General features: G+C 36.7%; 1 protein-coding gene across 1 annotated transcript in view; it reads right to left on the bottom strand.

Annotated features, from left to right (window-relative positions):
- The window catches only part of LOC104572033 (potassium voltage-gated channel subfamily KQT member 1), a 463,821-nt gene extending 453,746 nt beyond the window's left edge, over positions 1-10,075 (bottom strand). Inside the window, exon 1 of the mRNA XM_088536664.1 lies at positions 9,611-10,075. Within this exon, the coding sequence (XP_088392790.1) occupies positions 9,611-9,981 (371 nt within the window). The 5' untranslated portion in view covers positions 9,982-10,075. The remainder of the gene's footprint in view (positions 1-9,610) is intronic.
- Positions 10,076-13,740: the final 3,665 nt, after the last annotated feature.

Raw genomic sequence — 13,740 nt, 5'->3', positions numbered from 1 at the left:
TTAAGGGTTAAGGCTTAAGGACTTTGTTTTATCTGTTTTAAACTCATCAAATAGATCAAAAGTTCCACAGGAGGAACTTAACAGTGAGGGTGACAGAGCCCTGGAACAGGCTGCCCAGAGAGGTTGTGGAGTCTCCTTCTCTGGAGATCTTGAAAACCCGCCTGGATGCCACCCTGTGCCACGTGCTCTAGGTGTCCCTGCTGGAGCAGGGGGGTTGGGCTAGATGATCTCTAGAGGTCTCTTCCAACCTCAACAATTCTGTGATTGTATGATTCTGTGATCAAGGACAGCAATAGACAAGAGACTATTATTTAGGGCAGCAAATGTGAGACAATAAATAGAGCTGGGATCTGAGATCACAGAATCATAGAATCATTATGACTGGAAAAGACCTTCAGGATCGTCGAGTCCAACTGTAAACCCATCACCACCATGCCTGCTAAACCATCTTCCTAACTGCCTAGCTACACATTTCTTGAATGCTGCCAGGGATGGTGACTCCACCACTTCCCTGGGTAGTCAGTTTCAATACTTCATTACTCTTTCCATGTACAAATTTTTCCTAATATCCAACCTGAGAATACAGGTTAGATATAGATACACTGAAGATATAAATAAACTGCAGAAAGGAAAAAGGGCTTCTCTTCACCTTTCCTTCACACGTTTAAATATGACATATCATTATCTATATTGTAAAAGAAAACCTAAAGTTTTCTCCACAGAAAAATCATACAAATGTGTTGCATTTTGATAGTTCAACTCCAAAAGGCCAGGATTTAATTTTAACTTGCAGTAACATCTAGCATTTCTTTCAAGGATGTAAAAAGCCAATTAACTTCTAAAAAAAAAAAAAAGAGAGAGAGAGAGAGAGAAATCAATTAAGAAATTGATCACAGATATATGGCAGCTCAGCTTTAGCTCTTCATTAAAATACAATGCCATTAAGTAGATTTTCAGGATGAAGCTTCCATAATTGTTTTTAGTGCTGTCAAACATACCAGCTTTCCCAAGAGGTGATATTCCACATGCAGTCTGGACATACTGATTCCACTTTTTAATTTCGTTGCCATTAATCTCTTTGCCATGAATATTACAACCAGGTCTCATGATCCGATAAACCCTGCTACTTCAGAATTACCTAATTTTTACTCAATGCTTGAAACTTTTGATAATTAAATTTTAATTATTGCTTCTGTGTTTTCAAAAAAATATTTTTTCTTCCAATTTGTAAAAACATTGATTTTTTTGTATTGTTTTTCTCGTTGGTAGAAACATTGATGCTATCTAAATTTTTTTTTCCAATATTATTATTGGAATTATTGTAATTATTATGTAAAAACCAACTTCTTATTATAAGGCAATGAAATGGAAAACCAGAACATTTGCTTTGAGCTAAATCATATTCAAATATTTCAGCTTTTTTTTTTATTTTAAAAACACACACAAGTGACGCAGTAACAATTTGATTTTCTTCAATAAAAGAACTAAATCAAAAAATCCTTTACTTACCAAGTTCTACTTAAGAGTACTATACATAAACTAGGTTGTCCCAGCTATTTGCCTTTGAACTCTTCAGTTAATTACTGCCAGTATTTCATTGTCCTTCAGATGGAGATGATAATATTTTGTATGTTTTAGAAGTAACTAGCTGATATTTCTAAAACACCTAGAATGTGTACACATACACACAGCTATTCTGTCTCTTTCTTGGCACCTTTGCACTGTACTAATCTAATTTATCACAGACAAGTTTGACTCAATAACTATTTCCAGTGAAGTTCAAATTACAGCTATGAGCCACACATTATTAATAAAGACTTTCCACATTGAGTGACCTTTCTGAATCAACTGCCCCAAAACATGTAATATTTAGAACATCTACATCTCTTACTGATAATGAGCACTTCACTCCTTCAAAGTATTTAAGAGTCTGATACAGAAAATGTTTCAATTTTGCCTTTTTTTCTGAGTTTAGCTTAGTCCAGAACTGATAGATGTCATATGTCCATCACAACTGTTAAAAGCGCTGACCTTAGACAAACCCTTTTCTTTTCTGTGTTCTACCATTCCTAAGGTTTAAGCTCCCTGATTCAATTCTAAGCAGTTGCTTGTTTCTTCTATTAATTCCTGCACTGCTCTGCTCATCTTTACTGCTTTTATCTCCATTTATTTTTTCAACCAATATATTTGGATGTCCTTTCCTTCTCTATACGCAGGAATCAAGCTTCTCTATTGATTCTGTGTCAGGCTTGGCATACTAAGCCTTCCTGAAAGAGATCTAATTATTCACAAAAACTTTTTACTATATGACAACATGACTTCATGGTCACTTTTCAAGGTTGTTATGTATTTATCATTGGTCTTGGCTGTGAGACAGAACAACCAGCAGGTTTGGGCATGCAGTCTGTGATGTATCTTCATGGTGTTGGGAAATTACTACCACCAATTACAGAGTAGATCAGTCTCTTAATTAATTAATGTTCCTTAGCTTCTTTATCAAAAAGATTGCAAGAGTAAATTCATATAGTGAAGCTGAGCAAATACATTCACTATTCAGTTAATATCAGCTTGTTGATCATAAGGACATCTGAAACACTCGTCTTGATAAATGAGCAATTGTAACGCTAACATCAAAGCATTGCTTTTTATTTTGTTGGTTTCCATAAGAACAGAGAGTATTTCCAAAAAAGTACATGAAAATTCCATCTTTAGCAGCGTATCAATGCCACACTACAGTGTTTGTTTTCACTATAGAAACAAATGGTTTCACTATAGAAACAACATAAGCCTGTGGGGATGTTAATGATACTCAGTGCACAGTCTGTTACAAAACTGAGCTTCTAGAATAGGATGGATTGAATTTCTTACATAAATGATGGAAAAAGATCATCAATAATTTCAAAAAAATGAAAATAAAACTTACATAGTCTGTGGTTTTATGTCCTGTGGTTATGCTATTTTGTGCCTAAGTTGAAGAAAGCTCTAATCAAAGTTTTTCCTTAACAACTTCCATAACATCTCTCTCCTGTAAAGACTCTCTTACTGAACACAGTCTGAACACTCTCTTACTGAGTTCACAGTGAAATGTTTTCATCTCTGTGGATATTAATTTATCTTTCTTCTACTCTTCTATCCAATCACTTATTTAAAAGAAAAAAAAACTCGAAGAAACTTAATATCTCTGAGATGTCTCATCCTCTGTCCATGTTCACTGAAACTTGCCAATTGGCTCAAAGCCTTTGGGAAGGTACTTTCAGACAGACATACTCAGACAGTATGGTTGCATAAACCTCATTTCCTTAGGAAAACAAGCTAAAAAATAATGACTACCTCCATGCACTTTTTTGCACAGCCCATCCTAGGACTTAATGGAAGCCTGAAGATAACTATATTTAATATTAGTGTGCCTCCAGTAGCAATTTAATCTCCTTGACTGTAATCATCCAGTTAATAACGCAAGCCTATGCAGTTAAAGAAATATCCCATTGTAATAAAATTAATTTTTGCCTTTTTCCCTTAAATCATCTCACCCTACAGTACTTGAAGTCTCTCATCATAGACAAGATGACAGCACAGCACCATTTTGCATAAAGATATATATGCGAAAAGAAGATTTTATAATTCTTAATCAGTTCAATTTCCATATACAATGGTCAAATAATTTACTGTTATACTGTCAAGAAACACCCTGAATCCTGACTACAAAAAAGTCCTTAAACTACCCTATCTAAAGCATACCATGCCTGGAGCTATGCTTTGACATTAAGGTCAAAATCAGAATCTCAAAAGCAGTCATTTGTTTAAAATTACTTTGAACTTTAGTTGTTGCTAGCGTTGGTCATATTCCAATCACATCATTGGGGAAAAAGAAAATATCTGCCTGCATTCTAGGGATAATTGTGGGAAGGACAGAGATGGGAATTTGACAGTCCCTTTGAGATAAACTGTTATAAATAATGGTTCCACTTGCTGATAAAAACAGAAGCAGGAGGTCACTATGCTGGCTTACTTGGTAAATATATTTAGTTTCATTAACCGAGAGCTGCTATATCAGAAGAAACAAAACACATGCAGACAAGTGTCCCACAGTTATTAAAAGGAACCATTAGATCTTTATATTTGTCCCTTAATATCATTCAGATCAGCAGTTGATTCCTCCCAAAAATGAAATATGAATGGGAATGGTGTCTCTCACCTTCTTCAAACGCATTAACTAAACATGACCAGTTGGAAGAGAAAAAGTCACATGAGGAAAGCCAAGTGAATTGAAAAATGTGAACTCTCTTCCTTTTGTAATACATGGTGACACAGACTTCAGGAAAAAAAAGAAAGGCCTTAGCTGGCCAGTTATCTCTTTTCAAACATGTTCTTCTCTACTCTCCTCCTAAAGTAATGTGTCTGTGGGTGTGCATGCCTGAAGAAACCGAGGGAGTTAGTATGAAGAAGGAGAGGGGTAAAGGAAACTTAGGCCACGGTTTCATATGCATCTGAGCCAACACCAGAGCTCTCATGTGGCAAAACAGAGAGGTCTCATGCACCCCATGACAACCTTGGCTAGGGACTGGATAGCTGTGTCAGCCCACTCGCTGAGACAGTGTAACTCTGAAGACGGAAAAAAAACTACCCACTCTCTGTTGGGCTGGCTTTCTTGTTGAATTTAGTTTATAAAGGTTACAATGAGTGCCAAAAGCAGCACACGTGTAAGTAGGAGAAGCTCTCGTGGCAATGGTAAGCTCTTGTGAAAACATACCCAAGACAGAGAGCATCCCCTAGGAATGATTCACAGCAATTGTCACCATTCTCCCTGGAATGATCTCCTCTGCCGTTTGGAGTTGTTTCTCCATAAATAAAAGAGAGCCTGGGAAGCAGGCTTTGTTGCTAGGCGATTTGCATTTGTGAAATGTTTCACAGCCAAACCAGGGGACCTGCAGTACTTGACAGCTGACTTGCAGTGTTACTTTGCAATTACTTGTGCCATGTTATACGAAATGTTAACAGCTGACTATGGTTCACTAGGAGCACTAAGAAAATCCTAATGGATGCTGTATGTGTATCCAAAAGCTTACTAACGCAGCAGAAGACCTCCCATGTTTTGTTTGTGGGCTACCTTTGCTGGAATAATAAGTTGAACTGGCAGTGTGATACAAGAATATCAAGGACAACAACAGTTGGCAAGAACAAATCAAATAGCTAAAGTACGTGAGGACAGGAAAACAGAAGACAGATTTTTAGCAATGGTCTGTAAAACCAGCCCACCTCATCTAATGGGAGATTATGAGATATAAAGATTGGTCTACTTTTTAAATGAGAGCAAGGTCTAGCACTTAGTAAACAAGTGGTCAAACCAGCACAAAGTAACCTTGAACAGCTGCAAGTTCTTGCTTGAACTTTCACTGCGTCACACAGTAAGCAAGTGTAAGGCCTGAGAATACAATGGAAGAGTCCCTCTCATGGGTATCTCTCTTGCTGTGGACTTGCCTGCCTTCTCAAGCAGCCCGTGGTTTCTCTGTTGACTGCCAGCAAGCCTTCCAGCTGGGCTAAGTCCAGCAGTGATGCCGACATCCATTCACTAAGAATTGGATTGAGACCAATAGCTCCTTTGATATCTCCCCACAGGCATTACTTCTTCTTCACTATTGACTTGGATCAAATTCAAATCAGTTGCCTATGGGTGAAAGGTTCCCATTGCCGTCATGAATTCCATGCTCCTCCTCCTTTCTTCCCAGCTGTCCTCCCCATCTCTTCTTCCTTGTAGTGGCTCTCTCTGAGCTTCTTGACCAGTATCAGCTGTCCCACAATTGCAGCTCCTTGTGTCCTGCCAGCCTTCTAATCTCCAAAAGCTGCTAGTCTTTGATATTTTGTCCTTCCAGGCCAAGCCTATTTCTTTTTGTTCATGATCTAGCCTATTTGTATCTCATTTTTTTCCAGTTTCAGCATCACTGGTGAATGTCTCAGTTTCTAAGATAACCCATTCTAATTTCTGTCCCAGGTTCTTCTTTGTTCCTGTCTCCTTAGTCCAAGTACTTCCCACAAAAGATTGCTTTTAGTTTAGTTGCCTAGCCACCAGCAGCTGAAAAGACCCAAATTAGAAGATGCTGGAGGTTCCAAAGGGATGGTACAGATTGGACAAGTGGGTTGGGTTACAGTGAATGAAAAGATTAGAGCGTATTTGGGGCACTAGTATGGATCCATAGTGCTTGCTGAGACATTGAACCTATTAGCCCCAGTGCAAATCCATGCAAACTCAGTTGTACTCTTCCTGGGACCAACTAGTGCAGCTAATATATCACCGTACCATCCTGGTGGACAAGATTACATTAAGAAGATATGTTGTCAGGTATCTTCAACAGAGGGCTGCACTGTGGTGAAGACAGAGCCTTATCCTGACACAAGATGCCCTTATTACTAACTCCCAGAACAAATTAACAAATGAAAGCAAGCAGTTACCTCTTTTCTCTACATATAAGGAAAACCATAATATTCTCCTTAAACCTCCTAAAACCCCGCTGTTCTCCTAAAACCATAATATTATCATTCATCACTTACGTGTAAATGTATGCGAGTGTATGTTAATCTTTTCCTTTCAGTAAGATTAAGCTATTCCCTCCTCCTTGTTCTTTGACTTCAAAAATGTGGCAGAAAAGCCAGCCTATCTCCATCCTCTATCTATAGCCAAATATACAAGTGGCCTCCAAAGACCTAGAAGTATAACATTCTCTATCACTTACATTCTAGCGTGTTAGTCACATACATTATTTTATTGTCTTTACTAACTGATATATAAATTCAGGTCAAGCCTTGCTCAAGAGAACTATTTGTCCTCATCCCTTCCCTCCCTGTTCACATATATGTGAACACAATCCTTTAGCTAAAAGAGCACAATATTTTAAATTATGATGAGCCATTTGCCATTCTGTTTGCAATTAGATATATATACATACATATTTATATGTAAAGAAATGTAAACTCATCATGTTAATAAGACTCCACTTACAATTAAATGATTTAACTGTGTGGATCTGCCATTACCATACATAACTCATCACCAATTCATAAGAGCAAGAAACTTGCATATTGTATTTCTCCTTCAAGACAGAAAATCTGAGCATTATACCATGACATCTTGAAATGTGGATGGGATTTAAACACATGCACAGTTGAGCTTAGAAATCAAATTCAAGCCTGGCACACACTGCTTCTTCTGGATTCAGTGCCATATGGGGAGCAGCTGGGCTCTAACATGTGCTGATCTCCAATACCTTAAGGTTCTTAAAGAACAGCAGGAACTGTTTGGTTAGGATCATTATATGCTATTGCATATCTCAAATGTTTCTGAAGCCCTTTCCTCCTTCTAACCTGTCAGTGCAACTCTCTAACCTGCTTCTGAGGTTTTCTATACTTCTGAAATACTTCTGAGGAAGTATTTCACAGTGTTTCCAGTGTAGCTGAATATTATCTAAATGAGAACAACAGGGAGAATTCTCAAACAAAGCTGGTCACTCCTTGAAACTTTGTTTCAGAAAAGGTCATAAATTTATCCTGGAATAACTCTATTAAAATAACACAAATTCCAGATTTAATTAGACAAGAAAATAATTTCCTTTTCTAATATACATGATAGAGTCAGGAAGCATGTGTTTACTCCCTTAAAAGAAACTTGAGGTATCAGAGACACTATAAATATTACATGAGATGAGAGTTTATCTTGTAACTTCAGAATGTGAAAGGAATGTTACATCCTAGAGCACTTGCTGTTCCCTCATTTTGTCTTTTTTTTTTTTTTTTCCAGAGGAGTTAGGTTCTTTGTATCAGACTCCAGTTCCAGTTGGATAGAAATTTCCCACAAGCTTGCAAATGAGTTATGTGGTCTTTGTATCATATGAAGGACAAAAAGAACACTAAGGGAAGCTGCAAATCATCTCTCCTAGGGTACACAGATAGATTTTAAAAATTTCAGCTACATACAGAGAAGATTGGATTTGTTATAAAAATAAAAATCATTATCATCATTAGATTATTTCTACACGTCACTCCCAAAATACAGACATAACATGGAAAACATTTTAAAATATATATTATGTCTTGCTCTCACTATAAAATAATTTATATTTTAGATTAACACTGTATTGCCTTAAGACTGTTTAAATTTTTAATAACCTGTAGTGTTATTTGTTTTAACATGTAATGCATATTTTGTTTTCAAAAAAAAAAAAAAGATATATGTAAAAAGGCATGCCTTGTAGGCAGGACAATAATCAGGACAATTACTAGGACAAATATAATTATTACTAGGACAAATATAATTAAGACAAAACCATAACTTATTTTGGACAAAATTGTGTTTAAAATTATGTTTTCATGCATTCCTAAAGTTTTTAAAACAGATGCCAATGTACATTTCATTTAATTTTAGTTAGAAATTCTTACACTGTTAAGGAAAATTAATATTTTTCTGTTAATAATATCACAAATTACGTATGCCTTAAGTATGTTTATATTTATAAGCATAGTCCATGAAATAGGTCCCATCCTTTTGCTTGACAGAAATGGATAAATCAAAGCATCTTTTTACAACGGCCAAAGACAATCTTGAGGAAAAAAGGAAACAAATATTAATGTGAGAAATAACTTATGAGTATGAAGAAGCATTATTATTCATTCTCAATTTATATTATTACTGTATTTTTTGTACAGTATATTTATCTGGGCAATTCCTGATTGCAGTAACAGTTAGTGGTTTTTGCAGAAAGCTGTCAGGCCTTAGGAAAGCACACCTGAGATAAAAAAAAAAATCTCAGTATTCTGTCTTTCTTGAGGACATTAATTTTATAATAAAAGCAAGGACTTTGGGCTCATTTCTCATTGACTGTAGCCAGAGAAACTTCTGCTTGCTTCAGTGAGAGCACATTCAGGCCTTTTCTACAGCTAATATGACAAACTCTCATTACTTTTTTGCCCCATTCAAAATATCTGCTGTACCTGCTCAAAGAAAGCAGTAGTAACTGTATTCATTTCTTAACCATGGTTTTACAAGGCTAAATGGAAGACTTAATATTCTCCGTACATGTACTAATCATATAATGAATTACTTCTTGCTAAATATGAACTCATTGAATATTCACTCCTGTAAATTAATGCAAATTAATAGTGTTCTGACTAAATGTTTGACAAAAAATTACTTGGGTTTGCACTTCAGCATGAGCAAAATACACTTATAAAATATATTTATATCTCATACATCTGATCACAGCTAAACCTTCCATACCCTTATCAAACTCTCCAGTGTCTGAAGCTGGAGAAATGTCAGGCAACTAGGGCAGCACTAAAAGCTGCTATGATCATACAGGCCCTCACCTAAGAAATATCAAATACCACACGTATTTTGGAAGACAAATACCAAATAAAGAACAAAAAGTGCTCCACTGGAAATGTTAAATAGATATAGCAGCTGATTCCTTGTGAAAATGACCTTCCCATCGGTTTCAGTCAGATTACTCATGTGATTATGGTTTTCAGTCTTAGAGCTAAAATACTATCATTTCTTGTTGATCACAGGGACAGTTTTGAATATTTCTTACAGCAAAAATTATGTGAAAATGAGGGTACTTACACAGTAAAATGATAGATAAAACACTTCCATCCACTAGGCCTTTCCAGGAAGTTGTAGACATCTCCCTGCATACTAGTTTTAGCTAAATAATGGTCGTAGAGACACTTTGTTGTACATGTCCTGCGCATTTCACTTCCTCTTAAAGCCTTCATGGTTTCCTCAGGGTTACAGGGAAGTCCAGAACCATTAGTCGCTGTGGTGTCTGGATCCAAGGCCACTGAAGAGTAATGCATATTGTTTAAGTTCCTTCTTACTTCCAGCAAGGTTGCAGACTTCTGATTTCCATCCAGGCTGCTTAGCTCGGGAATGGAGGTTTGAACCTGTCCACAGAGGTTATACATTGGGTGCCCAACAGTTTCTCCATAGGACATTCTGTAACAACGTATAGGTATTACAAACCCTGATCAATATTTAAAATCATAAAAGAGGGTATTGTATGTCCTCCCAGTCCAGGTTGTTCTTCAGCAGCTGGTAAAATGACTTTCTGCTGCTATAATGGAACTTCTCCGTGACACAAGAATGTGAGCTGTCAGCCTGTCACCTGCTGCCACTCAGAGCCTCTGAAATTAAATCAGAAGAACATATTAGACAACTGACATATGCTGGACACCAGACTTAACTGAATGCTGGAACCAGAAAGAGGAAGATACAAAATTAAGATTCAAAGTTACATTTGTTAAGGAGGAAGCTTAAAACTCTTAAAATATTGCAACACTAGCAGAGTTCTATCTTGACAGCTGATCCTATGATATTAAGTTGAACAATTCCTGAACTGTTCTGGTTAGAGGCAGAACTGCAATAATTTCCTGGAATTTATACACTTGCTCTTCCCTGGAGCATGTTCGATGGATGTAGGGAGCTTCAACATCTAACATCTCAAGAGATCTGGTCTAGAATGTCAATGCTATTGAAAGATTTTAACACCAGAATGAATTAATCTTGACACCTCATGGAATTCAGTCTTGCAGTCCACCACACTCAGGAAGAATTTTTTATCAGTTGTAAAAAGTAGGATCTTGTTAATACTAAATGTCCCTGGGAGATCAATACTTTTACGAGGGAAAAGATCAAAGACTTCTGGCCTGGTATTTGGTTTTCTTCAAGAAGTTCAATATTTGCTGCTAACTTTGCTAGTCTCAAAGAAGTACCTAGCAAAAATAGAATAGTAAATAAAGCTCTTATAGTTCAGAATATATTTTGCAGGACGGATCTAAATTGCTGGTAATATATAAATATTATTAGCTATAGTAAGCATTTTGTCAGCTGTTTGTTTTCTGAAGTGTCAAATTTTGTACTGACTCATTTCTTACTACCATGAAAAGCTTCCTTATTTAAAACTTCCAGATAAAGTGACACTGCTATGCATAGGAAAACATTGAAGGTATTGTCAAAGGTTTTATTTACCTTCAAAGCACAAGATACTGCTGGCATTAATGTCAAAATTATGGCTGCCATGTCATATCATAAAGTACTGTGATATCTACAATGAAAAGCCAGCATGGTTAGGTGCTTGCACCTCTGTCAGAGGCTCACACACACGTTGACTCACTGTAATCTCCACAGAAGAGAAACACTTAGAAAAAGAGAGAGAGAGTTTCAGGCTTCATCCTCTCTCTTCAATGAAGCTTACTTTTCCTTGTTTCTTGAAGATTTCCATGGGTAACTGGATAAACGACTTCTGTAGTATTGCCAAACAAAGCTCTCCAAGTTACTTCACAAAATCCAAGTTATTCCTCAAAATATTCACATGGAGTAGTGAATTAGTTACAGAAGAGCTCATTTCTTACCATAGGTACTAGTAAAATGGATCAATGCATTTCTGCATTAATCCCACAGTAGATAGAAAACTACTTCTTTCCCCTTATCACTCTTTCTCTTAACACTAAAAAGCTTTAGGGTCCAAACATTAAACTTAAAATATGAAGCCTTTCAGCTGAACCAGTCTACAAGAACTTGAAACTTCTCAGGAGTATGTACTTTGTATATCATTCATTTTTGAGTGCTGAAGCTACAGGTGATTGTAGCAGAGGTTTGGCTATCCAGCAGCTGCAAGCAAGGATTCTGGAAGCAGAGTAGCCAGCCTGCGTTATCAAAACGTGGAGTTCATCAGAGTCAGAAATAAAGCACAGAAAAACACAAAATCATTCAGCAAACAGTACCTCCTCCCTCTTGTTGCATGTCCCCTTAGTCTTCTTTGCTGTTGCTCCTCAGCTCCGTATGGCAGAGTCTTACCTAGGTGCAGGGAGTGCTGCCGCCTGACTCTCTCCCCCTCATTTACCCCCCCCCCGCCTTTTTATCAAGTCCAACCCTTGCTGCTGGAGTGTCCCTCCCTGTTATCTGCCTTATATGGTTTCCCCCGGAAAAAGGCACAGAAAGAGCCGGGCCTACTTTGCTAAAACAGGGCTTAACTTGGGCTTCTTCCCCTTGTCAAAACCAGGAGGCACGAGCAACAGTGTACTTTTGCTTAGGATTGCCTTCCTCTCCACCCTTGCCCTTTTCCTCGCAGCATACAGCTAATTGCAAATAGTTAGTAATGTCATTTCCTTACCTCACACTTAAAAGAAAAAAAAAAAAGCAAAAGAAAAAAAAAAGAAAGAAAGAAAGAAAGAAAAAAAAAGAATTAGATGTTGCCTAAAGTGGAAGGCTTTGCAGCATCATTTCATATTGAGTAGTCTAAATAGGCTGCTTCAGCTCTTTGGTTTTTTGCCTCCAATTTTTGGCAAAACCAAAAGCAATACTTCCTTACATGTTACATTAACTCATGGAAAAGAATGAGTTTTCTATTGCTGTTGCCTTTTCTGAACCACTGGGCTTTTTTGTTGTTGGTTTTGGTTTTGCTTTTTGTTTTTTTGTTTTGTTTTGTTTGTTTTGTTTTTAAATTAATTTGGAAGGAAGGGAATCTCATCAAATTCCTGATCCTATTGTTAAATGGGTCACGGTAAATGTAATCATGGTAAAAGAAGGCAAGTACTACTTTTTCTTTTTTTTCTGTCTTACTTTCCTTTTTTTTTTTTTTTTTTTTTTTTTTAGGTGACAGAGAAAGGACATATCGAAAATGCCAGGATTCTGAATATGAGTTGTTTCACATGTTTGTACAGTCACGCAGTTGACGGGGAAAGCAAGCTATTACAATTTACATTATTTTATACAACATTATTAGTGTATTATTTTCTTTGCCATTGGGGAAATGTTACTATTTTATGTGTCTTTTCAAAAAAATCATAATTGTTCATGTTGCTGAAGCGTCTTTCACTCCTTGCAATGAGTAGCCCAGAAAGTTCTTACTCTCTTAATTTCCCTGTTATATTTCTCATGCCACTGGAAAAAAAAAGTTATTGGTATTTATGCTTTTCTGGTATCTTTAATCTGCTTAGTCTTACCAATTCTTACTTCTCTAACAATTGGCCCCTTCAGAACATTGTCCTGGGCTGCTTTGTGATCCTCTGTTTATGGCGCAGTCAGAATGAAATACAGAATTCCAGACAGTACTGAGGGGACCTGCAGAAAAGGATTATTAACTGTCTGTGGTCTTAAATATCCTTCTCCAGTTTTTGCTCATGCTTCTTCTCTGAAGTGCTTTCTTCATCAGCTAATACCTTCACTGCTGTATTAACTTTCCCAGATAGTAATTTCCTAAATGCACAACTGTTGTCTGTTCTCACCTCTGACCTTTCTTGCAATTATCTGTTCACAAGCTCTAAACAACTAGTGAGAGCCGGTAGGGAAAAAAATAAAATAAAATAAAATAAAAGTCGAGCTACAGATCTGAAACCCTTTCTCTTGAGCTTCCCAGAAAGCTTTCTTCTTTCTGTTTGAGCTTCTTAGGCTGGCAAACGAATAGTCTTAAACTAGAATGTAAACAAAAACTTGATGTTGGTCATCAGGGATCTTGGACATGGGTATAGTCTTGAGCCCCAAGTTCATATGACAATACTCTGCACTTCTCATTTCTGAACTGGAGATTGAAGGTGAGGTAATATTCTTTTTACAAATCTTTAATTTGTCTACAAAGCAACCCAAGTAATATGCACCATGAATGCCATTCTTCTTCAAAGAGGACAAATCAAGATTATCAGAACTTTTGTGCTATGATATGGTAAGGATCATATGTTAAAAAAAAAAAAAAAAAA

This window comes from Tinamus guttatus, unplaced genomic scaffold, assembly GCF_059628265.1.
Source record: "Tinamus guttatus ecotype Peru unplaced genomic scaffold, ASM5962826v1 Tinamus_guttatus_pri_ptg000692l, whole genome shotgun sequence".
Lineage (NCBI taxonomy): Eukaryota > Metazoa > Chordata > Aves > Tinamiformes > Tinamidae > Tinamus > Tinamus guttatus.
This window is presented reverse-complemented; position numbering and strand designations above follow the sequence as displayed.